General features: G+C 40.4%; 2 protein-coding genes and 1 long non-coding RNA gene across 8 annotated transcripts; all 3 read right to left on the bottom strand.

Annotated features, from left to right (window-relative positions):
- Window positions 1–33: 33 nt before the first annotated feature.
- LOC147568796 (photosynthetic NDH subunit of subcomplex B 2, chloroplastic-like) lies at window positions 34–1748 on the bottom strand. The gene is made up of 3 exons (XM_086667431.1): window positions 1072–1748; window positions 472–912; window positions 34–355 (listed from the first exon to the last, which is right to left on the bottom strand). The coding sequence occupies exons 1-3, from the start codon at window positions 1537–1539 to the stop codon at window positions 161–163; spliced, it is 1104 nt and encodes a 367-aa protein (XP_086523557.1). The 5' UTR covers window positions 1540–1748; the 3' UTR covers window positions 34–160.
- A 104-nt stretch (window positions 1749–1852) lies between these two features.
- Window positions 1853–8683, bottom strand: LOC147568795 (T-complex protein 1 subunit theta-like). Of its 6 annotated transcripts, XM_086667397.1 has the most exons (16): window positions 8609–8683; window positions 7978–8016; window positions 7720–7892; window positions 7251–7513; window positions 7002–7148; window positions 6727–6888; window positions 5570–5647; window positions 5167–5300; window positions 4326–4398; window positions 4152–4229; window positions 3929–4051; window positions 3646–3740; window positions 3085–3275; window positions 2901–3018; window positions 2411–2468; window positions 1853–2271 (listed from the first exon to the last, which is right to left on the bottom strand). In XM_086667397.1, exons 3-16 carry the CDS (start codon window positions 7865–7867, stop codon window positions 2200–2202), a joined length of 1740 nt encoding a protein of 579 aa, XP_086523523.1. In that variant the 5' UTR covers window positions 7868–7892; window positions 7978–8016; window positions 8609–8683; the 3' UTR covers window positions 1853–2199. The 6 variants fall into 6 exon arrangements, with proteins under 6 accessions (XP_086523523.1, XP_086523492.1, XP_086523501.1 ...); XM_086667366.1 differs by having other exon boundaries at window positions 2901–3275; XM_086667375.1 differs by having other exon boundaries at window positions 7720–8016; window positions 8609–8646.
- A 1103-nt stretch (window positions 8684–9786) lies between these two features.
- LOC147568794 (uncharacterized) lies at window positions 9787–24451 on the bottom strand. The gene is made up of 2 exons (XR_015237216.1): window positions 23872–24451; window positions 9787–10143 (listed from the first exon to the last, which is right to left on the bottom strand). It is a non-coding gene; the product is annotated as an uncharacterized LOC147568794 (long non-coding RNA).
- Between the last annotated feature and the right edge of the window lie 1803 nt (window positions 24452–26254).

Raw genomic sequence — 26254 nt, 5'->3', positions numbered from 1 at the left:
AAAAACGATTGCATACATAGCCAGAGTAGAGAATTGGATCAAATTTGAATGACATTGTTATTAGGACTTCATGTTTACATTTCAATTTGGTTGATCATGATAAACCAATTCATTCATTTTACAAAAATTTAGAAAGATAAACTATGATTTTATATGTTAATTACAAATTGTCATGCTCAATAACTTGTGCCCCTCGCCAAGCTTCACCAGGATTCACAACTACGGGCACTAACATAGACGCAGGACCCGTACAAATAAAATAGTCTTTCCCATATTTTTCGTGGAAAGAACCAGGACTTGACAAGTAAATATCATCATAACCCATCCTTATAATCCTAAATAGAAGTTCTCGACCCTGAAAAACGAAGAAAAAACAAAGCAAATTGATCTAAGAAACACCCAAAATGATGAAAAAACACTCGAAAACCATCAAAACAAATCGAAAAATTGAGAATCCTAAGAAAGTATTACCTGATCGATCGTTTCATATTTTGAAGGCGCAGTTCTATATATTCTCTTTAGTCTTTCAGTGGGAGGTGCAGTATAAACTCTACTAAACTTGTTCTTCAACATTGTGAATAGATTATTTTCTACTGCCCATAAACCTTGTTTAAGTTCAGGTTCAGGACTAGAAAACCAACCCGAAGAAGAATCAGGTTTCATGGTTTCAGCAGGAGACAAGATTTCGAAAGTCGAAGATAATGGCGGATGAGTACAATACGAACAACCTTTAAGTCCTTGAATTGCAGATTTATTTCTCATTCTGAATTTCAAATGACTTAAAATAGCACTCGTTAAATTTACGGGCTTTTTGCCGTTGTTTTGAACTACAACTGCTGTTGCCATACTCAAAGGATATAATGAAATAATGTAAGTTATGTCAAGAGTTCCATTACTGCAACTCAGCTCCACCTGCAGAGAAGATCGAAAAAACATATAATTTAGAAACAAGATCGAAAATACCCACAATTGACTGTGATATAAACAAGCAAAAACCAGAGTAATCCATGAAAATTTGAGTTTTTTGTTTCTTGTTTTAAGTAAGATGGTTATGGTTAATAAATGAAGTACCTGAAGAGCATCAATGGAGTCAGAATCGACGTCTTTAACTACCCATTGAGACGAATTACATATAGGTGTGACTATTGAGTTTGATTCAGAAACATCATTAAGGACTAAACCAATACCACCTTTGATAGAATTTGAACCAACAGGACCAGGTACAGTATGAAGAACTTCTTCATAACCTTCATCTTTCCAAAAAACTTTTGGTTTGTAGGAGGTAACTAGACCGTCGGGTATTCGAAGAGAAAGAGAACTTCCATTTCTAACAGTAAGTTGGACAATTGGGGTGTCGCCGGATTGTGTAAATTTGATGCCTTTCCGGCCAAATTGTTGGTCAAGTGAAGATGGAGTGGTGGTTTGGGTGGTGGTATTGGTGGTGGTTTGAGGGGTGGTTTGAGTGGTGGTAGATGAAGCTCTGACTAAATTGAGTTTGGGTTTGGGGAGAGAGAAAGAGAAGAGAGAGGAAGAAGCCATGGGAAGTTAAACTTCTTTGCCTTCCACACACTAGTGCTGACACTCTGGTAAGCTCATCCTTTTCTTCCAATTCTGTTTTCTTTCTTAAGTTTTGGTTTTCTGGACTTTTGTTTTAATACAAATTTGTTAAATTTTTTTATTGGTAATATTATGGCACGTGTGAGAACTCCTGTGGTTGACCTAACTTCTATTCCAATTTGCCCAATCCTATGGAAAAGGGCACATGTTTGAACAATTAAGATGTCAAATACAAAAAATAAAAAAAATTAGGTTTATTTGTTTAACCACACAAAATGAAGAGAAGTAGCAAGAGTGAAGAACACTGATTCATTATCATATACTTGGCATAAAAAAACAATATTCTACCTCCTTAAAACTAAACAAACCACAAAGGAAACAAAATTTAGATAAGTTTCAAGAAGAAAATTACCGACCATCCCATTTTCACACACAAATTGATCTCACGAACTCAAAATTTAGCCATCAAAAAGTACAAAATTAATGCCATCTAGTAGATTTCCCGGGCACCAAACCTAGCCAAGAAGTTCGCCTAATTTTCGCTGTTGATATTTAAGTTCCGAGAACTGGGTCGCGAGAGGATGAAGATTACCGAAAGAGCAAAGTGGGAGAAGCAAAGAATATTCAAAACAATATCATAAACTAGTCCTCATCCATTCCTCCTGCGGGTTGCTGATCTCTCCTGGGCCCACCTGCTTGTTTTGCCATTACGATCTGCATCCACCCGAAAATCGGTTTGTTAAATAGATAAACATTGAGTAATAATATTGTGAAGGAAAGAACTATTAATTGGTTTTAGTTAACAAATCAAAGTAATGGTTCACCAAAATATATGTAAAGCTGGTTGTGTTACCTGGTCCACCCGGAGTACAGTGCACGCAGCATCTGCAGCATATTTGAGAGCAAAGAATCTGGCATGATGAAACACGACGGAGATATTAGTTATTGATAAACCATCACCATATCAAGTGTTAACAACTCAGTTGGATGTCTTTGCTTAGATAAGATTAGGCTGCTTAATTGTGCTAGCTTTTCGACGAAGGAAGGAATAAGGTCATAAAGATCTTATTCTAACAGAAGGAAAAATGCAGGGTAAGTAAATCCTTTGTCATCAGATATCATTGAGATAATACGAGCAACCATTTGGTTTGTTCTACACCCTTTTAATAGGAAAATTTTGATTCAATTATGCAATCAGATACCCAGCGTTCTTTCTTCTTTGCCTTTCTGTTTCGGGGTCAAATAACTAGATAGGTGGGATCACCACAAATGGTCGTGTAATTAATCAGAATCTTTATCAGCAAAAACATGAACAATATTGGACAAGTTTGAAATCAGCTCACTTGGTAACGTGAAGGTCCCAAATATCCATGGCTGCTGCATCCTTGCAGGCGCCTTCCTCTAGGTTTTTTTTTTGATGAAATTCGCCTTCCTCTAGGTTTTCTTTTTGATGAAATTCGCCTTCCTCTAGGTTTTCTCTTTGATGAAATTCGCCTTCCTCTAGGTTTTCTTTTTGAAGAAATTCGCCTTCCTCTAGGTTTTCTTTTTGATGAACTTCGCGTTCCTCTAGGTTGATACCCACTTTAGTGTTTCCAGCCGCATGCTCAGCATATAGAGATGATATTATCTCCATCGCGTTAAGCCCCGCATTTTCAGCAAGCGTTTTAGGAATCATTTCAAAGCTTTCAGCAAATTTAGCAATAGCATACTGATCCAATCTGCATTTAAAACCAATAATCCACACAAGTTCTATGATGGGAGCACCCAAACCATGTTTTCTTTAGAAATATAATGATAAAATTGAATCAGTTATGTGCTTAATTTGAAATAGACTGCATTTCCAACAAAGTGACATCATAAATTGACCACATTATCATGGGTGACGATTATTGCTAAAGGAGAGACTACCATGAGACAAGTCCAGATTCCACGTATCAATTTCTAAATCTACTAATCAACATGGAAACACTATGAAACCGAGGAACGGCGAGAATTGTGCATACACAGGAATCCCTTTCCATTATAGTTTATGGAGAAACAAGCTTAAGGAATAGTTATAAGAACATAAGAAGAAAAATGAAATCTTACCCAGTTTCTTTGAAAGAAAATTCTTTTAGTTGTCTTGCTAATTCAATTTCAGTTGCTGCAGCTCCTGGAACTATACGGCTATCCCGGCACATAGCCTGAAACAATAATAAAGTCCTGAAATTGTTGAAGATTTATGATTCTACATTTTATATAATAAATACTGGTACATCAAGAATTCTTGGTGTCAAAACACAATTCCTAGACATTGGAATAAGTAACAGTGAAACTTGAGTGCCCATCAGAAGAACTGTACAAAATGAATGTCCTAGTTTAGCATAAATACCTTGTACGTATTCACACCATCATCAACTGCTCTCTCCAGGTCATCTAAAATACTGTCAGTACTTGCTCGTAAAAGAACAGTGGCTATAGAGTTTCCACCCTCTTCATTCTTCACAACAGTGACCTATGACACAAGATAGTAAAGTATGCAATCGTTAACGAAACCTGTAAGACAGACAGTCTCCAAATGGAACTTTCTAATAATGCTAACTTCAAAAGTTTACCCGAGCACCACCGATCTCTTCTACTGAAACAGAATCTGCATACCCAAGTTCATCAGGGTTTGGTTGGCTAAGCTTCAACTGTTACATAGCCGTGAAATATCAGTTATGAGTCTTATGACCAAAAAGATCATGAATCTTATTCTAACATAAAATTTCATATAAGACTTTACTTACAAGAGCAATAGAACCAGTAGTACGGCAAAACCGCCTGAGCTCAAACTTTGAATTTATCTTCAAAACCATGAGCCTGTAAACGAGGAATTATAATTAGTATGCCTGGCGCTTTTTAGCCGATACACAAAATAGATCATGCTAGAAGAAATTGAGATTTTGCTGCTTCACTGAGTCTACATATACAGATAGTCAGATATACTGCTTCGAAACTCATGCAACAGGAGTCTGAGAAATACTTTGCCTTATTAAGCTCAAACAAATATCCCATGCTTGAATTACTAAATATTCGATAATCAATATAATTTAGCTGCAAAATTTTCTAACTATACACCACTTGTGATTCCCTGAAAACTCATGGTTTATTATATGTATGGTAATTGATGAGAACATTCAAATGGCATATAATTGGTCATTTCTGGAGCAGGAGTACAAAAGATGCAGAATACGTAATAATCACATATATATATATATATATATATATATATATATATATATATATATATAATAGTTCAATTAGTGCAGCGCGGCCATGTCTTTGGGAACATTAATGCAGAAAGTCATAGAAATGACATCCTAGAACATATACAGGGAATACTGGACACAGTTATAGAGGATAATTCAGAATGAAATAATGAATGATCTGCAACTTAGCATAACAATTAGAATAACAGATGCATGTTCTCAAACATGGGGTGCCACATGGCATGGTTTCTCGAGAGATAGGCTACCGCTACTTCTTTGGTTTCCCCAAATAATCCTGAAATGGATTTAACCCCTAATTATTAAGTCCAACCTGCACAAATAAAGAGGAATTTCAATAGATGCATAAATTAGTTCTTACTTGTAGCGTTCACAGAAATGCAACGCCATCTCCCCTACAGCCGCTCCACTTACAATAACCTTAACGCCCGAATCTGCAACTGATCTTATGAGTTCCTCTACTTTTGCCTCCTCAGTTTTTGCGTAGTTCTCGAGCTGCAAGACATCAAAGAGATTCAATTCCCATCATTAAAATACAGATTAATAACAGAACAGCAACATACAGAAAGCGGCATTAAGAGACAATGTATAAGTATAACAGTATGAACAAAGGATTGTGATAGTATGACAAAAGTTGAAATATGGTCTACTAGAACAGTAACGTAATTCTCAACAAAAAAAAAAAAAAAAAAAAAAAGAACAGTAACGTAATTACTTAAGTACTAAAGTAACTAAACAAAAATATTACTGGTGCAATCTCAAACCTGTTCAGCGCTATGAATGAGAACAGTTCCCTTTGTTTCAGTAGCAGTGGTGTCAACACCTCCAACAAACACAGCAACCTACAAGAGTTCAAAAACAAATGTTTCAACAATTTTACCATCAAGTGAACCAAAAAACTGTTAGGAAATTTAACTAAAGAAAAACTTATATTTATATGTGTAAGAGGGAAACAACTAATAAGACGTCTATGAATAAGAGTACAAGACTTAAGTGAAGGAACACAGACTTAAAAAGGTGAAAAGGAAAAGTTAAAATTGAAGGCCAAAACATAGATATATCCTACACTATAACAACAAAACCCCAAAAAGTAGAAGATGATCCGAATACTACTGCTTGGACTGCAGCCCAGTTGCCCTATTCAACTATGGCTACACTGGGGTTAACTGGCACTGTTAAATGCTTAGAAACTGTAATTTAAGACATTTTTGTTAGCAAGGAAGCCTTTGAAAGCCCAAATTAGTGTTATATGGTTGTATCAGATGTTCACTATGCCACACTTATCCGTTACCTCAGGTTACCTGACCTTTACTAGAATGGTCGCTTTCACTGGTTAGTGCCTACCACCTAAACAATAGTCTATCTTGGAAGAATAATGATATTCTCTCTATACAGGTAAGCTTGACTTCACCCCAGCTGTCTTATTGACACATTTCTCTGGAACTGCTATTGCAAGGGTGCATTGACTGTTGCAATTTGGAAGAATGAGAAAGAATTCATAACAAAATGGACTTGCAGTAACAGATGAAGGCAACTAAGACGCCACTATACAGCCTTTAGGCGTCTCTAACTCTACTATAAGACTGGTAAGCATATATTAGTGATCCCACAGGTCATCTGCTAGAGGTTATAGGTTCATTAGATCAAGGGTGATTTCGTGGTCCACATTACATCAGATTACCTTATAAATCTAAGTGAAAGTAAGCTTAGTAGTTGGGGACTGGATCCTTTTTATAGTAGACTTGTCACTCGTCAGATTGATCTAACGTACCAAAATCAGCTCGTCTGCATCCTCAGAATATGACCGGAACAATATTAAATGAACAAGAAAAATTGCTCATTCGAGAGCTACAATTGTCTCTTGTAGCATTTCAGGACACAAAAAATCAAACAAATAAGACACCAAAATAATGTGACAGACCTTCGCGTTTTCCATTCTTTTGATGCTCCCAACTGCATCACCCTTCAAGACCATACCTCTTACAACTGTACAATTGTGCAAACCTCCACCTTGAAGCTTCGCAACGCGGACATTGTCCACGTTGAAGTTGACTGGGTTCTTGGGACATACTTGAATGCACGCCTAAAAATACAAAACAAGCACACTTAGATTCTGCTTATTAAATTGCTACAAGAACTATAATCAGTAATAAAAATATAAAATAAAAACTACATTGATGAATTGTCGAAACTTACGTCGGCAATATGGGGGCACAATATGTTTTCTAACCCGAATTGCTTGCTAGCAACAGCAGCTTTCATTCGAGAAACAACTTGATCCTTGTTTCGAACGTCCATAATCTCTGAACCTTCCTCTATCAAATCGTCTAAAATTTCAATTGTCTGAAGATCAAAGAAAAACACTTCATATATACATAGATACTAAGAACTCCCTCCATTAACAAGTTTTTCCTCATTATAATCACTAGTAAAACATAAACTTACCCTGTTGATTGCTTTTGTGTATCCACTAATGATTTCACTAGGATGCAGGCCCATCCTGATTAGCTCCTCCGCTTTCTGGAGAAGCTCTCCGGCAAAAGATATAGTGAGATTAGTTCCATCTCCAATTTCTTCTTGTTGAGCTTTGCCAGCTAACACTAAAATTTTAGCCGCTGGATGCTGAACTTCAAGCTCATTTACAATTGTAGCAGCATCATTTGTGACAAAAAGCTTGTCCAAATGGTTAATAACCATTTTATTCATACCTGAATATAGACTAGTTCATCAAGAAAATCTTTATCTAAAAAGAAACAAATATAATTCTAAATCACTGATCATTTATACTACAATGAACTTACACAATCCTATATCCTGAACCCTAGATTACAACCAAGATCAACAAGAGTAACATTGTAATGAAAAGGGAGAACCAGAGTGATCATCAAGAGAGAGAGAGAGAGAGAAGATGTACCATTAGGACCGAGAGAAGTACGAGTGATAGTAGAGAGCTGTTTGCAAGCATCAATGTTCTTGATAACTGCTTCATCAAGACCAGAGAAATGTTTGTGACCTTCTTTAAGCATTGAGTTCATTCCGTAAGATGCCGTTTGAAGACCCATTTTTGCTTTAAAAATTCAAATATTTCTGCAATTAAGATATACTTTGATCAGACCTTCAAAGTTCAGACTACTTTGAATATCAAATCAATAGAGAGAGAGAGAAACAAAACCCTAGATTTGACAACGTAGAACTTCTATTATCTCTGTTTCTGCACTTAGAGCAACTCCGACGTGGGGCTCGGGCTCCCAATTTTGGGAGCCCCTGAATTTTGGGAGCCTCGGCGCTTTCCTCAATTCCAACGTTGGGCTCCCAACCGGGGCTCCCAAATCAATATATTATACGTGTGCGAAGTATGTGTGCGAAATTTTGATTTTAAATTTCGACTATAAATTATTAGATTTCGACTATGAATTAAAATGTGATATTATTCGAGAGAGATAATTTCAAAAAGATAAACACAAAAATAAAAATTAGAGAAAAATACTTAAAAAAGTAGTATTTAAAATAATAAGAATATTAAAAAAAAAATTAGTTTAAAAAAAAAAATTTTAAAAATTTAAAAAAAATAAAATAAGGTGGGGTGGATCCCCTTTTTAGGGGATCCACCCCAAAATAGCCGTTGGGAGACCCCCAACGGCTATATTTGGGGCTGGGAGCCCCCCAGCCCGGGCTCCCATTTGGGAGCCCGGGAGCATGGGGCTCCCAGCCCCACCGGGAGCCCAGCCCCGGGGCTCCCGGGTTGGAGGGCTGGGGCTGGGGCTCCCAAAATTTGAATTGGGAGCCCCAGCCCACGTTGGAGCTGCTCTTAGCACAGTGCGAGAGTGAGAACTGGGAACCCTAGCGAAAAAAAAAAAACCGAATTCCTGTTGGGAGGCAATGGCCTTTAATAAACAAATAAATAAAATAAACCAAAATAAATCCAAAATCTAAAATAAGTCTAAAAATTAATTATTTGGTGGGCCTCATACACCAATCTTTTAATAAATATTTTTGCCCTTTCATAAATATTTTTTAACCATTGGTAAACCAAAAGTTTCTAATTGTTGAGTTAATACAATTGTTCTTTCCATAAATTTTATGAAACAATATTTATGGTGGATATTTAATGTCAATCTTTATTTCCAAAACTTATATTTTTCTAGAGTAACCTAGCAGATCAATAGATATTTACCTAAAATTAGTTTCTCTGTCCCAAAAGTAGTTTTTCTATTTATGTAACTCCATGTTCTTTGAATTCAAGAAAATATAAGTTTTGGAAATAAAGAAAATTGAGTTACAGAGAGAATATTTATGGTGGATATTTAATGTCAATCTTTATTTCCAAAACTTATATTTTTCTAAAGTAACCTAACAAATCAATAGATATTTACCTAAAACTAGTTTCTCTGTCCCAAAATTAACTCTATGTTTTTTGAATTCAAGAAAATATATTATTTCCAAAACTTGTATTTGTCTAATGTAACCTACCAAATCAATGGATATTTACCTAAAACGAGATGCTCTCTCCAAAACTTGTATTTGTCTAATGTATGAATTTGTGATTTGTTTTTTATCTCTACCTTGATCAAATTAGATATCTACAAATTCGTTTGTGATGCATGTCCAACTTAAATTGATCGTTAGAATCTATCAATCTCTATTAACAGAATCTCTATTACTACAATCTTCTTAAAAATTTTATTTTATTCTAACAAAAAATTTAAATGTAACATTTTTTTGTCACTTTTTGGTAAAAAGTGAATGTTGAAATCTCTATCACTACAATCTTTATCTCATAAAAAAGTTATATAGAGTGAAATTGTTTTTGCTACATTTTTTGTATTATAATAGCATTTCTTACATTCTATTAGCATATGTTGAATGAATTTGTTACAGTAAGTTAAAAAGAAAATACTATTTTGCTAGCATCTTATTGATTCTAATAGCATTTTTTACATTCTATTAGCATATGTTTGAATGAATTTGTTACAGGGGCATATTTAAAAAGCAAACACTATTTTGGTAGCATCTTATTGATAATACTAGCATTTTTTACATTCTACTAGCATCTGTTGAATGAATTTTTTACATTTTACTAGCATTTTTTTTACATTCTACTAGCATTTTTGACATCCACATGAGTAAATTCTAACTCCAAATATAAATTACTTTTTATCAGTGTTGAAGTAGCATAGAAGCTCAAACACTGCCCGATGTGGTTTCACTTGATTCTCCATAATTATCTGACTTTGGATTTTTGAGTTACACTATCCTTTACAGCCACCGAAGTTCGACAATTGACTTTCTTGTCGGTCTGAAGCTTTAATCTTATCATTTGTCTGAACCTGCGAAATGACTAACAAAAAACATATATACTAGTTAAATTACAAATGTGTGTTAACCAAAATAACATACTGTGTTGACCAAAAACTACACCTGGGCCCTCGACGATAAAATGCCCATCGGGACGTCAAACCCAACCCGGCTCGTTTGTCTTTGTTTGGGCCCAGCCCAGAAGTCTCTTAATGGGTACTCGTCAACTAGACCCTAAAACTCGTGTCAAGGCCCAATCACGTGCAAAGAGTTCCCACGTGCACAAAGCCCCACACGCCCGAATCTCCACACGTCTGGCGCTCGACACGTCTATATCTCCACGTACCACGTGTAAGAGATTATTTAATGAAGAGATACTCTACATGTCAAATATATCCATAATGACAAAGATATCTGACTTGGTCAACGTAACCTCAGAGACAATTATCCCCCATCAATGACATGCATAACATGGTAACGTCTCAAATAAATGTGAGACCATGCACATGCAGAGTAGTTGTCAGAGAACATGCACAACCGTTGTGCATGTACAGCCAGTGTACACGTCACCATATCCCAGGTATCTTGACATGCATTTACTCCGTAACGGTCAGCCTTTACTCCTCCCAACGGATCACTCCTCAAGCCTATATAAAGAGGAGCACTTTCATTTCTCAGATCATCGAAGACAGAGCAAAGCAACCCATACAACTTCTTCTTCTCCACTCGCCCTCTGTTCTTCGATTATCCTCGAGACGTTTGCATACAAGTTCACCTGGTTCTGGTCCTCGACTCTACTAGACGTCTCAGGGGTGTTAAAGCTTATCTTGCTCGACGCTTCCTGCTCGACGCTTCCGGCTCGACGCTTCCTGCTCGACGCTTCCGGCTCGACGCTTCCTGCTCGACGCTTCCGGCTCGACGCTTCCAGCTCGACGCTTCCGGCTCGACGCTTCCTGCCCGACGCTTCCAGACGTCTTCGAGGAGATCACAACCTTCTTCTTGCTCGACGCTACTGGTAACATCTACTCTCATACTTCTGATCATCTCACTCCCGTAGATTCGAACTCCGGTCATTCTACGAGCCTAGCCACTCTCCGATAACACATCAACGGTTATACCCTCGGCTTTTCATTTATTATCCACTGTAATACTTTGCTGACTTGACCGTCGGAGGGCCCTTGGCAGGCACCATCCCGGTGTCCCCCCAAGCCTTCACGGGTTTGTTTGTGTCTGTTCACCTTCTTTTGCAGGTTTCTTTCACACGTTGCTGTTGCCCATCAATCAATAACTCGACGTTTGGAATTCCAGAAGACGTTTCAGCTACCGACCTTCTGACTTCCGACCCGTAGACTTCTCACCGTCTACAGTTTGGCGCCCACCGTGGGGCCTCAGCAACTAACAACGAAGACAATCAGCCAAATGGAAGAGAACATGACATCTACTCCTCTTGACGTTTCTGCTCAACTTGCTCTACTTAACGCCCAAATGCGAGAGAACGCTGAACGTGTCAAGGCGTTAGAGGAAGAAAATCAATTGGTCAGAGCAGAGAACCAGTTACTCCAAGAAAAAATTACGGAAATTTCTATGATGACTCCAGGAGGTTCCAGAATTCATACCTCGAGAAATGCCCGGCCAGTTCCTATAAGTACAGAAGAAGCAGGCCCCTCGAGTCAAGAAGTTCCTGTAACAGCTGGAGGATCGACTCCAGTCCCTACCGCTACTCCTGTCACACCATTACGTGTCACCCAGCACACGCATCAAACTCTTCCAACTACTACACCCTTTTACTCCTCTCTCCCATATACTTTACCTACTATGTATCCTATGACAAACGGATCGACTCAAGCTAATGTATCTTCTGATTCACTTCCGTTTGCGTTTACAGGTACTCCTTTAGAACAGGCAATGGCAAAGAAATTGGCAGAGATGGAAGCATTGATTACACGTATTCCAGGAATGCCCACTCCTTTCAAAAAGAGTCTTCCTCACAGTTACGCTGACTCGCCCTTTGTCGATGCTATCGCGTTGGTGGAGATGCCAAAGAAGTTTTCTTTCCCAAACATGAAGATGTATGATGGTACGTCTGACCCAGATGACCACATTGCCTCTTATAAGCAGAGGATGTTCACAGCAGCTATTCCAAGAGACCTGCGTGAGGCATGCATGTGCAAAAGTTTTGGGTCTAGTCTCATCGGACCAGCATTACAGTGGTACACAAACCTCCCAAATAACTCAATTGCATCATTTGCCCAGTTGACGGACACCTTTGTCGAACAATTCGCCAGCAGCAAAAAGTTGGAAAAACTTTCTGGTGACTTGTATCGAGTCCACCAAAGAAGAGGAGAACCATTACGTGACTACGTGGGAAGATTTAACAGGGAGAAAGTATCTATCCCTTATTGTAACCAGGAAACTGCTGTAGACGCCTTCAGAAAAGGTCTTTTACCAGATGGAGAGCTTTACAAAGAACTCACAAAGTTCAACTGCACTACAATGGAAGACGTGTTAGCAAGGGCGTGGGTAGAAATTCGTTGGGAAGAAGACGAAGCTCACCGAAACAGGTCGTACTCGTATGAAGGAAGAAGCAGTGATCGACGCGCTAGACAGTCCGACAGAAGGACCGATCGTCGACATGCAGAACCATATCCAACATCCAGAGGACCCTTGTCCCGAGAGAACAGGAAACCATTCAACACCCCCTCTGGACGTCCAAGTGATAAGAATCAAGCGCCTGTTCGCTCCAAACTTCCGGAATACAATCTCAACATTGAACCTGTCGAAGCAGTCGCTGTAATGAAAGGAATGGGCAATGTAGTAAGATGGCCCGCCAAGACAAAAACTCCTAGTGATAAGAGAGACAATACCAAGTGGTGTGAGTTCCACGCTGACCACGGGCACATGACCGCTGATTGCATAGCCCTTCGACTAGAAGTAGCTGAACTCTTGAAGAGAGGTCACCTCACTGACCTATTGACAGATAAAGGGAAAAATACTATAGCCCAAAGAGATGTTCATCCAAAGGAACCAGAGGAACCAACTCCAACAAAAACATGTTTGGTTATCACAGGAGGATCAGAAGTAAGCGGAGTCAGTCATTCAGCCGCCAAAAGAAGTGCACGTGTAGCAGCCAACCCAGACGCTCATTCATCTAAAACATCTTCACCTGTCTTCACAGACCAAGTTCTCAGCTTCCCAGACAATGAAGCATCAGGGCTCGTCAACCCTCATCATGACGCTCTCGTTATCTCACTTACTATTTCTAATGTTCTTGTTAAAAGAATACTTGTCGATAATGGTTCGTCTACTAACGTGTTGTTTTTACATGCATTGCGAGGAATGGGACTGGAAGAAACGAGTATATGTCGCCGACCCACCATTCTCATCGGTTTCAGCGGCGAGCAAAAGTACACGCTCGGCGAAATTTCTTTACCTGTTTTTGCAGGTGGAATCAATATGAGTACAACTTTCGTAGTACTCGACAGTCCCTCTGCCTACAACATCATACTTGGACGTCCTTGGATCCACAACATGAGGGCAGTCCCATCAACCTTCCACCAAGTTATAAGGTTCCCTACTCCGTGGGGGGTGCGTGAAGTTAAAGGCGAACAGAGCACGTCTCGAAACTGCTACAAAAACACCTTGAAGACGCCCAAAGCTCCTTTATAGCAATTACAGACAGAACAACTACTCCATAGTGACCCAGACAAGCCAACTATGGAGGAGTTGGATGAAGTACAGATTCACCCAGAGCTACCGGATCATAAAATACAGATCGGTTCAAGACTAAATCCTACGCTCAGAGAAAAGCTAGTAGAATTCCTCACGCTTCACCATGACTGCTTCGCATGGTCACACGCTGACATGACAGGTATCGATCCTCAAATCATAGTTCACAAATTGCAGGTCGACCCAAGTTTTTCTCCTGTCAGGCAAAAAAGGAGGAAGTTTGCTCCAGAGAGAAATAGAGTTATCAATGAAGAAGTTCAGAAATTGATCGATATCGGATCAGTACGCGAAGTCAACTATCCTGACTGGCTCGCTAATGTAGTAGTGGTAAGAAAGAAGAATGGTAAGTGGAGAGTCTGCATCGATTTCACCGACCTCAACAAAGCATGTCCGAAAGATTCTTTTCCATTGCCACATATTGACATGCTGGTCGACGCTACCTCTGGCCATGAACTTTTGAGTTTTATGGACGCCTTCTCCGGATACAACCAAATCTTGATGCATCCTGAAGATCAAGAGAAGACGGCTTTTGTGACGGAACGAGGTATCTTCTGTTATAAGGTGATGCCCTTTGGGTTAAAGAATGCGGGAGCCACTTATCAAAGACTCGTCAACAGAATGTTTGCCGAAATGCTAGGTGATACCATGGAAGTATATATTGACGACATGTTAGTCAAATCTTTGGAGGCTGAACAACATTTGGATCATCTCCGCCAGGCCTTCGACGTCCTTAAAAGGTATAACATGAAACTAAACCCTGCTAAATGTTCATTTGGTGTTTCCTCTGGAAAATTCTTAGGTTACATGGTGACACAAAGAGGAATCGAAGCCAATCCAGAACAGATACAAGCAGTCATGAACATTCCATCTCCCACTTGCATAAAGGACGTACAGAAGTTAGCAGGGAGAGTCGCCGCACTTAGTCGCTTCATATCAAAATCTTCTGAAAAGTGCTACCTTTTCTTCGCCACCCTACGCAAGTCAAAAAACTTTGAGTGGACGCCAGCATGCGAAGACGCACTTCAACAACTCAAAGCGTACCTGACCTCTCCACCTCTACTCTCAAAACCCAAAGAAGGTGAGAAACTTTATGTTTACTTGGCTGTTGCAGAAACGGCAGTAAGCGCCGTGCTAGTACGAGAGGAAGATAAAAAACAACTTCCAGTTTACTATGTGAGCAAGTCACTTCTAGACGCAGAGACGCGTTATAGCCAGTTGGAGAAGCTTGCACTTGCACTGGTCCACGCTGCTCGTAAACTCAGACCTTACTTCCAATGTCACTCGATGGTAGTAGTTACAGAATTCCCGCTGAAGAACATTCTCCATAGACCAGAACTCTCTGGACGCCTTACCAAATGGGCAGTGGAGCTGAGTGAGTATGACATTTCATACCAACCAAGGACCGCCATCAAATCACAGGTATTAGCGGATTTCCTTGTTGATTTTTCACCTAACATGCTAATGCAGGCAGAGAAAGAGTTGTTATGTTTAACCGACAAAAGCGAACAGAAGTGGAACCTCTCAGTAGACGGTTCAAGCAACATGAATGGTGTAGGGTTGGGCATAGCTCTGACTTCTCCCGAAGGAGATCTAATACAACGAGCTATCCGTTGTGCGTTCAAAGCAACAAACAATGAAGCTGAGTACGAGGCACTTATAGCTGGACTTACACTTGCAAAAGAAATGGGAGTCCAGAGAGTAGACGTTAAGTCAGACTCCCAACTCATTGTCAACCAATTACAGGGAACATATCAAGCACGTGATGCCAAAATGACTGCATACCTTGCTCATGTAAAAGAATTACAAACTTCCTTCAAAGAAATGAACATAACACAGATACCTCGTCTAGAGAATGGACACGCTGATGCGCTCGCTAACCTCGGTTCTTCAATTCAAACAAAGGTAACTCGAAATATTCCTCTAGTTTTGCTTGAGTGGCCAGCAGTATGGAAAAATCCTACTTCAGAGGTAGCCGCTACGGATCAAACCGATAGCTGGATGAATCCTTTGATTCGATACTTGGAGAATGACGAGTTACCAGAAGACAAAGGAGAAGCAAGAAAGATTCGTGCTAAAGCTGCCCGATACACCATCCTAGATGGACAACTACTCAAGAGGTCTTACTCAGGACCTTATCTCAAGTGTATCACCCCACAAGAAGCCAGGTACGTCCTCACTGAATTACATGCAGGAGAATGTGGGAATCATTCCGGAGGACGCAGTCTAACAGCTAGAGTACTCACTGCCGGGTACTATTGGCCAACTATGAGGTCAGATTGCATTGACTTCGTAAAAAAGTGTGATAGTTGTCAGCGCTTCGCACCCACATCTCATCTCCCCCCAGAACGCCTCAACTCAATACTATCTCCTTGGCCATTCATGAAATGGGGGATGGACATAGTAGGAAAACTTCCTACAGCACCTGGACAACGGGTGTACATGTTAGCTGTGACGGACTACTTCACCAAATGGATTGAAGCAGAAGCATTCCACCAAGTCCGTGATAGAGAGGTAAAAAGTTTTATTTGGAAGAACGTCATTTGCAGGTTTGGCGTTCCAAAAGAAATTGTGACCGACAACGGTTCGCAATTCATTAGTTTTGACTTTCAAGATTTTTGCAAAGAATGGGGGATCAAACTAAACTTCTCAACTCCGAGATACCCCCAAGCAAATGGACAAGCTGAATCCTCCAACAAAACAATCATGAACACAATAAAGAAACGATTGAAGAAAGCCAAAGGCGCCTGGGCAGATGAACTACCAGGAGTCTTATGGGCGTACAGAACCACTGTTCGAACTCCGACAGGAGAAACTCCTTTCTCACTCGCTTATGGCTCAGAAGCCGTCATACCAGCAGAAGCAGGACTTCCTTCTACCCGTTACCAATGGACAGAAGAAGAAAGTAACTGGCAACAACTCAATCACAATCTCGACACGCTCGATGAAATTCGTGATATGGCAGCCATTAGAAATGCAGCTTACCAACAGAAAGTGGCACGTCATTACAACAGAAACATACGAGCTCGAACATTTAAGGTAGGAGATTGGGTACTTCGAAAGGTGTTCCAGAACACCAAAGAAAGCGGCGCTGGAAAACTTGCACCTACTTGGGAAGGCCCGTATCAGATCACTAAAGTGGTAGGACAAGGCGCGTATAAAATTCAAGCACAAGATGGACGTGACATAAACAACAGTTGGAATGCCGTGCATCTCAAACTGTATCATTTCTAAACTCTATTGTTACTTCTTTGTTTTCTCTCCTACTTGTACATGTACTGACTTAGGCATCGGAGAGTCGGTGGGATTTCCACCGACTATAGCCCCTCAACGGAAATTGTGCAGGTAAAAACATCTTCACACCAGTACACGATTCACGCTCACAAGGACATGTCGAGAGGAAATGGGAAGTAGTTTTCGCACTCTAAACTCAAATATTCCATCTTTCGCTTCTCTTTTAGTACTTGACTAACTTGAGCGTCGGAGGGTCAATGGCTATGCCATTGACTACTTGTTTCTTCCCCCACAGGAAATCGAAGACACCTCTTGCCGAAGGTTAACACAGCCTAAGTCCAGCACAAAGTTCAGTACTACACTTAGGCTGGGGGGAGCACACTCATGATGTAATTTCACAGGACAAAGAGATGTAGGAAAAAACAAGCATGAACGAAGAAGCAATAAAATACACATACAGACATGAGAAGAAGCAACATTGCACGTAAAGACGTATGAAGAAGCAACAGTTGAAGAAGCAATAAAATTCACATACAGACATGTGAAGAAGCAACATTGCACGTAAAGACATATGAAGAAGCAACAGATGAAGAACCAATAAAACGCATGAAAAGACGACACAAACCAGGTGTGAATGTACAACAAACTCAACTACAAGACAATCCGTTTGTCTACATTCGCAAGCATCGACAAAGTGGCAACCCGATTGCTCATTTTCTTTACATGTACTTAGCAACCCGATTGCTCGTCTGTTTTACATGTACTCGGCAACCCGATTGCCACCCTTCCTATAAAAGGGTTACATACGACAACCCGATTGTCTTGTACTCGTACTAACGCACGAAATTTTCACATGTATCAATAAAGAATTTCCTGAGGTATTATTTACTTAAAATCTAAGTCTCTTACTTCTGCTTGTCTTTTTACATGCACAAAATACTTGCACAAGATTCGGCATGCTCCACATCTATAAAACATAAGTCAATATGACTCATAAAAGGCAACCCGTTTGCCCATACAAAGAACGTTCACACCTTGTGTGCACAGTATAAACGTAAACAAAATACTTCATTCATAACATAACAAGTGAGAATCAACGTCTCACCAAGTTCGAGTTGAAATACTTAAAAAGAATGGGGCAAAAACGCGCCCATTCACGAAGTTTATCAAACTAGTACTGAAACAAAAACAAACAAGCAAAGAAGGAAATAGAGTCCACGACTCGAAAGACATCTCTAGTCAGAGCAAGGATCCAAGCTGTAATCAATATCCTTCAGGGCCTCATAACGCTCAATCTCTCCTTCGGGGTCCCATCTTGCATGCTCGTTTGCGACATACTGCTTCATCATCTCGCCTCGAGCTACTGCCACAGTGTTGTAAGTCATCTCTTTAAGCACTCCCGCACACTTCTTATGCGAGATCTTCAGCTTGGAGTACTTGGCCTCTAACTCCTCATAGCGCCCTTGCATGGATCTCTCCGACTCTGCGTGGCGACTACTCTCCGCTTCGATCTGCGCATTCAAAGAACTAATATGTTCCTGGGCGTAGTTCGCACTCATCATCGCCTACAACAAAGAATATGGACGTTAACACATACAAGTCGGGAAGCCAATGATGTAACAGACATCTGCTCTAACACTTTCTGAACTACAAACCTGGTAACCACTAAGCGCAGTCTGCTCCAACGCCTTCTGAACACCTATCTTCTTAAGATAAGCTTTATCACTCTCAGAAGCTAAGGAGCTAGAAACACGTCGGAAGGAGGATGGGTCTTCGAACACCGACATCAAGGAGGAATCCACATGCATCGCTTCAGAGTCTGCCTCATGCGTATTAACTCTCGAGGAAGAGGGCCCAATACCAGAAGTAGGGGGATGAACGAACACACACTCGGGAGACGTTTCGACTCTCGGCTTCTTCGTTGGAATTTTCTTCTTGGAGGCCACCTCCTTAGCTGACGGTACCTTAAAACTCTGTCTTGGAGCCATGTTTCCACCTGTAAGAAACAAAGGAAACAGCTGAAGAAAACATCTACTCGCACGAAGGAAACAGGTAAAAGTCAAACGACTGGAGAAAGCTGAAAGCAGAACACGTACCCTGTGCGCGTCTAGACTCAGTTTCTCCGAAAACCAACCTTTTCCAACTCCTCCTCAATGCGGGCTCCTCCCAAAATTTTTGGAGTCTGACTATCTGGTCGCCACGAGAAAATCCGTGCAAATTCCCGTCTGCTATATCTACATTACACAGAGCAGATGTCAGAGACGTGGAACAAAACATGTGAAACAATACACATGGAGCAAAACATGTGAAACAATACACATGGAGCAAAACATGTGAAACAATACACATGGAGCAAAACATGTGAAACAAAACACGTGGAGCAAAACATGTGAAACAAAACACGTGGAGCAAAACATGTGAAACAAAACACGTGGAGCAAAACATGTGAAACAAAACATGTGAAACAAAACATGTGGAACAAAACACGTGGAGCAAAACATGTGGAGCAGAACATGTGAAACAAAACACGTGGAGCAAAACATGTGGAGCAAAACATATGAAAACCAAACGCGTAAGAACAAGGCGTGTGAAAGCGTAATCGACAACATGGACGGCACTCACGAGCACTTCTCCATTTGAACGAGACATTCCCGCTCTCGCGCGGGGTAAACACGCCGTCCCTCTTAACAAAGAAGAACCGGCGCTGCCAATTCTTTTCAGAACGTGGCAAGCCGACTATAATCTTTGCCATCTTTGGACGGACTTTGAGTTGGTACTGCCTTGATCCATGATCATTTGCTTTCATGAAATAGTGGGCAATTACATCTTACGCGGTTAGAGGATCATTCAGATTCTCCCCAAGCTTCTCCAAGGCCATCAACAACCTCCACGCGTTCGGCATGAGTTGGGTGGGGGCTATCCCAAACCTAATCAACACATCCCTCACCAGACAGGAAAGGGGGAATCGTACGCCCGCTTCCAGAAAGTTCTCATAAAAGGCATAATATCCAGGCCGACGCGACTCGACTACAGTTTCACCAAGTTCAGGCGCTCTCATCTTTAGAGTTGCTGGAATTTGATAGTTCACCCTGAGGTTTTCTACGCACTCCTCAGTCAGCACCGAGAGTTGTTGTTCCACATCGATCTCGTCATCAGAAGACGAGTCAACATGAGGCACTTCACCTAAATGCGAAGAAAGCTCAGCACTACTTTGTTCACGGTTGTATGGGAAAGTCCTGGCCATCCTACGTATCAAAGGGAAAACACACTCAGGAATGCCTCACACGAGTACAAGACGGACTAACTGAAGATCGCGTGCAAAATGGAGGCATGTACAAAATAAAGACACTTACGGATCAAGAACGCATATAGACGAGTCACGTTAAATTGAGGTTACTTGTACTACAACTACTACCAGTTTGCATGCACATTTACAACTACTCCTAGTTTACACAAACAGCTACAGGTTTCTGTGTATCCCTATAACTACTACGAGTGGACGCATACGCCTACTACAAGTTCACATGCATACGGAAAGTTTCATACAAGCACTAATATGGAAGAACATGCTGATCGGTAAGACAAACGGAAATTAACAAGTTCCATACGACGAAAACAGATCGAAGGATCAGAATTTCAAAAAATGAAAAAATGACTTACTTGTTGAGAATTGGTATGAAGATCACGAAGAACGCGAAGAACAGGAGAAAACCGCTTCTAGGAATCCAGAGCTCTAAAAAAGTTTTCACAACAATGAACTTCAAGGGCCTAAGGACCCCTTTTATAGGACTCCCAACCCCTGATCAAAGGGCCACATCGACTCATGGGTCACATCGCCACATGGCGAGATCCTGACGACCCATGACATAAACGCCACCTGGGCGTCCACATGGCACTACTCCGCCAAGTCACCAAATTCGGTCTCCCCGAAAAAAGAACTCCCAGCGTCGTACCTCGACAACGGTGGATCCTCCGCGCTGCCCCGGCAGCGGGAGAAGCCTCCGCGCTGCCCCGGCAGCGTGGAGCAAGAGCTCCCCGCTGGCCCCACGCCGCCCAGCCGCGTGGGAAGCTCCACGCTGCCAGGCAGCGTGGGAGGCTCCACGCTGCCAGGCAGCGTGGGAAGCTCCACGCTGCCCAGCAGCGTGGAGATCTTGCTCCACGCTGCCAGGCAGCGTGGAGATCTTGCTCCACGCTGCCAGGCAGCGTGAGAAGCTCCACGCTGCCCAGCAGCGTGGAGATCTTGCTCCACGCTGCCAGGCAGCGTGAGAAGCTCCACGCTGCCCAGCAGCGTGGAGATCTTGCTCCACGCTGCCAGGCAGCGTGGAGATCCTGCTCCACGCTGCCAGGCAGCGTGGAGACCTTTGACCTTGCTTCACGTCAGAAACCTGCCCGACGAACCTTCGACGTGTTCCAATAACGCGAGGGACATCTCGAAACCTGCTCGACGACGAGGAAGGTCTCCCGGACTTCTCCTCCCAAGCAGGGCTGCAACGTTGTTATCTGGTTCACACGCCTGACACAGAAATCATCTAACCAATGGGACCGCCCTCGTTCCTTCCTTCTCATCTACTCTCCAAGGAAATAGACTATTTACTTAGAGAGTGGGGGACAAACTGTGTTGACCAAAAACTACACCTGGGCCCTCGACGATAAAATGCCCATCGGGACGTCAAACCCAACCCGGCTCGTTTGTCTTTGTTTGGGCCCAGCCCAGAAGTCTCTTAATGGGTACTCGTCAACTAGACCCTAAAACTCGTGTCAAGGCCCAATCACGTGCAAAGAGTTCCCACGTGCACAAAGCCCCACACGCCCGAATCTCCACACGTCTGGCGCTCGACACGTCTATATCTCCACGTACCACGTGTAAGAGATTATTTAATGAAGAGATACTCTACATGTCAAATATATCCATAATGACAAAGATATCTGACTTGGTCAACGTAACCTCAGAGACAATTATCCCCCATCAATGACATGCATAACATGGTAACGTCTCAAATAAATGTGAGACCATGCACATGCAGAGTAGTTGTCAGAGAACATGCACAACCGTTGTGCATGTACAGCCAGTGTACACGTCACCATATCCCAGGTATCTTGACATGCATTTACTCCGTAACGGTCAGCCTTTACTCCTCCCAACGGATCACTCCTCAAGCCTATATAAAGAGGAGCACTTTCATTTCTCAGATCATCGAAGACAGAGCAAAGCAACCCATACAACTTCTTCTTCTCCACTCGCCCTCTGTTCTTCGATTATCCTCGAGACGTTTGCATACAAGTTCACCTGGTTCTGGTCCTCGACTCTACTAGACGTCTCAGGGGTGTTAAAGCTTATCTTGCTCGACGCTTCCTGCTCGACGCTTCCGGCTCGACGCTTCCTGCTCGACGCTTCCGGCTCGACGCTTCCTGCTCGACGCTTCCGGCTCGACGCTTCCAGCTCGACGCTTCCGGCTCGACGCTTCCTGCCCGACGCTTCCAGACGTCTTCGAGGAGATCACAACCTTCTTCTTGCTCGACGCTACTGGTAACATCTACTCTCATACTTCTGATCATCTCACTCCCGTAGATTCGAACTCCGGTCATTCTACGAGCCTAGCCACTCTCCGATAACACATCAACGGTTATACCCTCGGCTTTTCATTTATTATCCACTGTAATACTTTGCTGACTTGACCGTCGGAGGGCCCTTGGCAGGCACCATCCCGGTGTCCCCCCAAGCCTTCACGGGTTTGTTTGTGTCTGTTCACCTTCTTTTGCAGGTTTCTTTCACACGTTGCTGTTGCCCATCAATCAATAACTCGACGTTTGGAATTCCAGAAGACGTTTCAGCTACCGACCTTCTGACTTCCGACCCGTAGACTTCTCACCGTCTACACATACATACAAGTTTGGGTAGCCACAATTTATGTGTTTCTATAAGAAATTAAAAAATGCTAGTCAAACAAGTCAGCTTTTTTTATTATGAAACTAGTTTTGAGTAGTAACCATTAAAAGGTTCTATGTTAAACTTCAAAAATGCTAGACAAAAAAAGGAAATTGTTTATGCAATCCGATATATTCTGGAATACTACATCATATAATGTTCTATGGTTGTCAAAAAAGGGAGATGCTAGAGTGCCCAGTTTTTAGCCCATTAAATTGCCCAGCTGATGTGGAATCACTAAAAGACAAGGGTTTTTCAAAGTTTGACTACGGTGGGGACCGCTTTTATTTCTAAATAAGGAAAGTTGGGCAATTTAATGGGCAAAATTGTTGGGCACTCTATCATTTCCCGTCAAAAAATCAGGTTTGAGTTGTAACCATTGATAAAATTTTATAAGAAACTTCATAATGCTAGACAAAATATTAACTTTTTATTGAAAGTCACTATATTCTATATCTAAAACTATGCTTGAAATAATCATTATAACTACAATACAAAAACCTAAATTAGATGGAAACCTAAATTGTCGGACTAAAATTAAAATTTTTAGAGAAGATGTAGTAGTAACTACACTTTATAAAGAGATTAAGCTCTAGATGTTATTTCTTCAAAGAAATTATACAACAACAGAGACAAGGTAACCCTAGAAATTTCTTGTTGCATGAGAAACTTACTCTTCACTGTGAACTGATTTAGGATTTTAACCCACTTTGAAACAACTAAACCCTAGAAATTTCTTAGTAGCTGATCAATTTCAAAAAACTAAATCATAAGAAAAGTTGTACAAATCAAAACCTAATTCGTTTTGTGTTGTAAAAATCAATCTAAATCATAAGAAAAGTTGAAGGAACAACCAAAAGGATGAAAACCTAAATGCAATTTACTTACTCTTCACTACTGTAGATCATGAATGAAACCAACAATCGATTCTCTGTCTCTCTCACTCGATGCTTTCACCTTTTTATGATCGGAATCACCTTCTGTTATTCCAAATGAGACACCTTTTGTGCCTTTTAGTCCTGAATTCTTATCTGTGATGCAAGAGATGATCAAAAAAGAAGTTAGGAATTATATATGTCTAGTCTTGAACAAAGTGGTCTCTATTTACAAGCTGCTGAAAATGAGATTAGAAACTCATTAGTGAAGAGAATTGGCATCAGCAAGATCGATTAGAGAAAAATGGGTAATGGACACACCATTAATGGAAAATGAAGAAATCTAGAAGAAGAAGAAATTAAATAGAGAGATGATGAAGGAAACGTAAAAAATCGATCTTGTTTTTTAAATTTCCTTTTGTGTTTTTTTCTTATATACAAATAATTTTGGGTTTTTTGTACAAAGAGAGATCGAGGATGGCCATAGATGTGTCGGAGATCAAAGTTAAGTTCTGAACTCAAAATTAGGGTTTTTATTTTATGAATGTTGAGAAGAAGATAAATTTTTATGATATCTAACACTTGATTACAGTAAATAATGATGGGAATCGTACATTATAATATATTACAAATTTTTCAAGAACATGACAAAGTTATACAAGAATAATGTCCACATTCTTAGTTTATAATTAAATTGGATATAAAATAAAAACATATATTGATGTAGAGAGATAAGATACATACCAAAACAAAAGCACCACTGGTGCGTGGTCAGTTTTTCTCAACTTGATTGAGTCAAACCTTAGTTGAGGCATTGCCTCTTAAACACACATTGTCTTCAACCTAAGTAGGAATTGCCTTTAGCGAGATTGCCTATAACAACTTTGCGCATTGCCTATTAAATCTCCCATTCCTATTTGAGTTCCTAGTTTGTGACTGATTAGCCTTTTCTCACTTTCGTTTTTCCTATATGCAATTTTGACCCCTCTTCTAACTGTTCCATCGACGAAAGGTGAAGATTAAATTTCTGTCCCAAAAAATGCCCTTGTTATTAAAATTATTTCTTTCTCTCCTCTCTTACTATTTTCTCTATCATCATCTTTTCTTTCTCTCGTCTCTGAAGAATCACAACAAATGAAGGGAAAGAAATTGTACGCCTACGGGCGAAGGATGTCATTTTTTCTTCTTCTTATCTTAATGTTACTGAAGAGGAAACACGAGATATAAAAAGAAGATGATGAGAGAAGATGAAAGACACAAAGAGATAAAAAAAGAATCTTCAAAATAAAAACGAAAGTTTGAGAAGAAAAAAAATCATCCTTAACAAATTACCAGATGGTATACAAATTGTTAACGAAGTTGAACTTACATGACTGAAAGTAAGAATAGTCATTAATGAGAACACTATGCATAAATAATGAAATTTTTTTTTTGAATTGCTCAACGTGTGCCTCGAACCCTTGATCTTTAGGTGGATATTATACTTGTTATCACTCCAACCAAGGGTTGTTGGCGCATAAATAATGAAGTTTCATTTTCTTTTTGTCCCAGATTTATTTTCTCCCTAGTGTAAACTAGTGGTGGAGACTAATGCATTTCTTTTTACAAACGTAAGTAATGAAGGCGTATTATTTGCTTATTCTGTGCATATCTTTCATGACGGTCCCATGACATTTGACTTCAGATAGGGTTTTGTCACCTCTCAACTCTCAAGCACCTGTCATGGTCGTGCTTTCCAAACTTTTTTTTGGAGAACTTGGTTTCTTCAATTTCCATATGAGATTCAAGGGCAATGAGGAATATGTATAATTGGGATGCTAATGAAACTTGTGCTCATGGCTTCACTATCAAGTAGTGGAAGTATGCATCTTTTATCGGATCAGGCAGATAAGTCATCATGATAAGGAAAATAACCGGGTTTTAGGACCACTCTCTTCAAACTAGGCCACATATTTTTGGAAATCGCTTTTCAACTATCGCTATATCTTAGAATAGTTATAGTTTTGAGAAAGGAATATCGATATCTTTACTTATTTGTTATCAATTTGACAATGTATGTAAGGATTTTTGCTATATTCTTTTCTTGCCGATTTTCTTATCATGTTTTCCAGTGATACATGTTAAGACCGACTTTCTTTGACATTTTTAATCTATGATTACAATCAATGGGGAGAATAGAATTTTAACTTGTTAAAAACGGAAATAATTTATGACTCAGACTTAGAACGTTAAGAGCACACGGTAGACGGTAGATGAACCCTTTCTTTCAAGGGTCTCTTTTTGCCTTCTTAATCCGTTTTCTTTCAAGTCGAACTCTAAGTAATTGTAACATTCTTTAAAGAGAATTGTTCTATTATCTGATTCAATTCCCAAGCAAGACGAAAAATTCCAACCAA

Source organism: Eschscholzia californica, unplaced genomic scaffold, assembly GCF_041429995.1.
Source record: "Eschscholzia californica isolate CP2 unplaced genomic scaffold, dmEscCali1.0.p SCAF_1, whole genome shotgun sequence".
In the NCBI taxonomy this organism is placed as follows: domain Eukaryota; kingdom Viridiplantae; phylum Streptophyta; class Magnoliopsida; order Ranunculales; family Papaveraceae; genus Eschscholzia; species Eschscholzia californica.
Note: the sequence above shows the minus strand (reverse complement) of the source record. Positions and strands in the feature narration are given on the sequence as shown.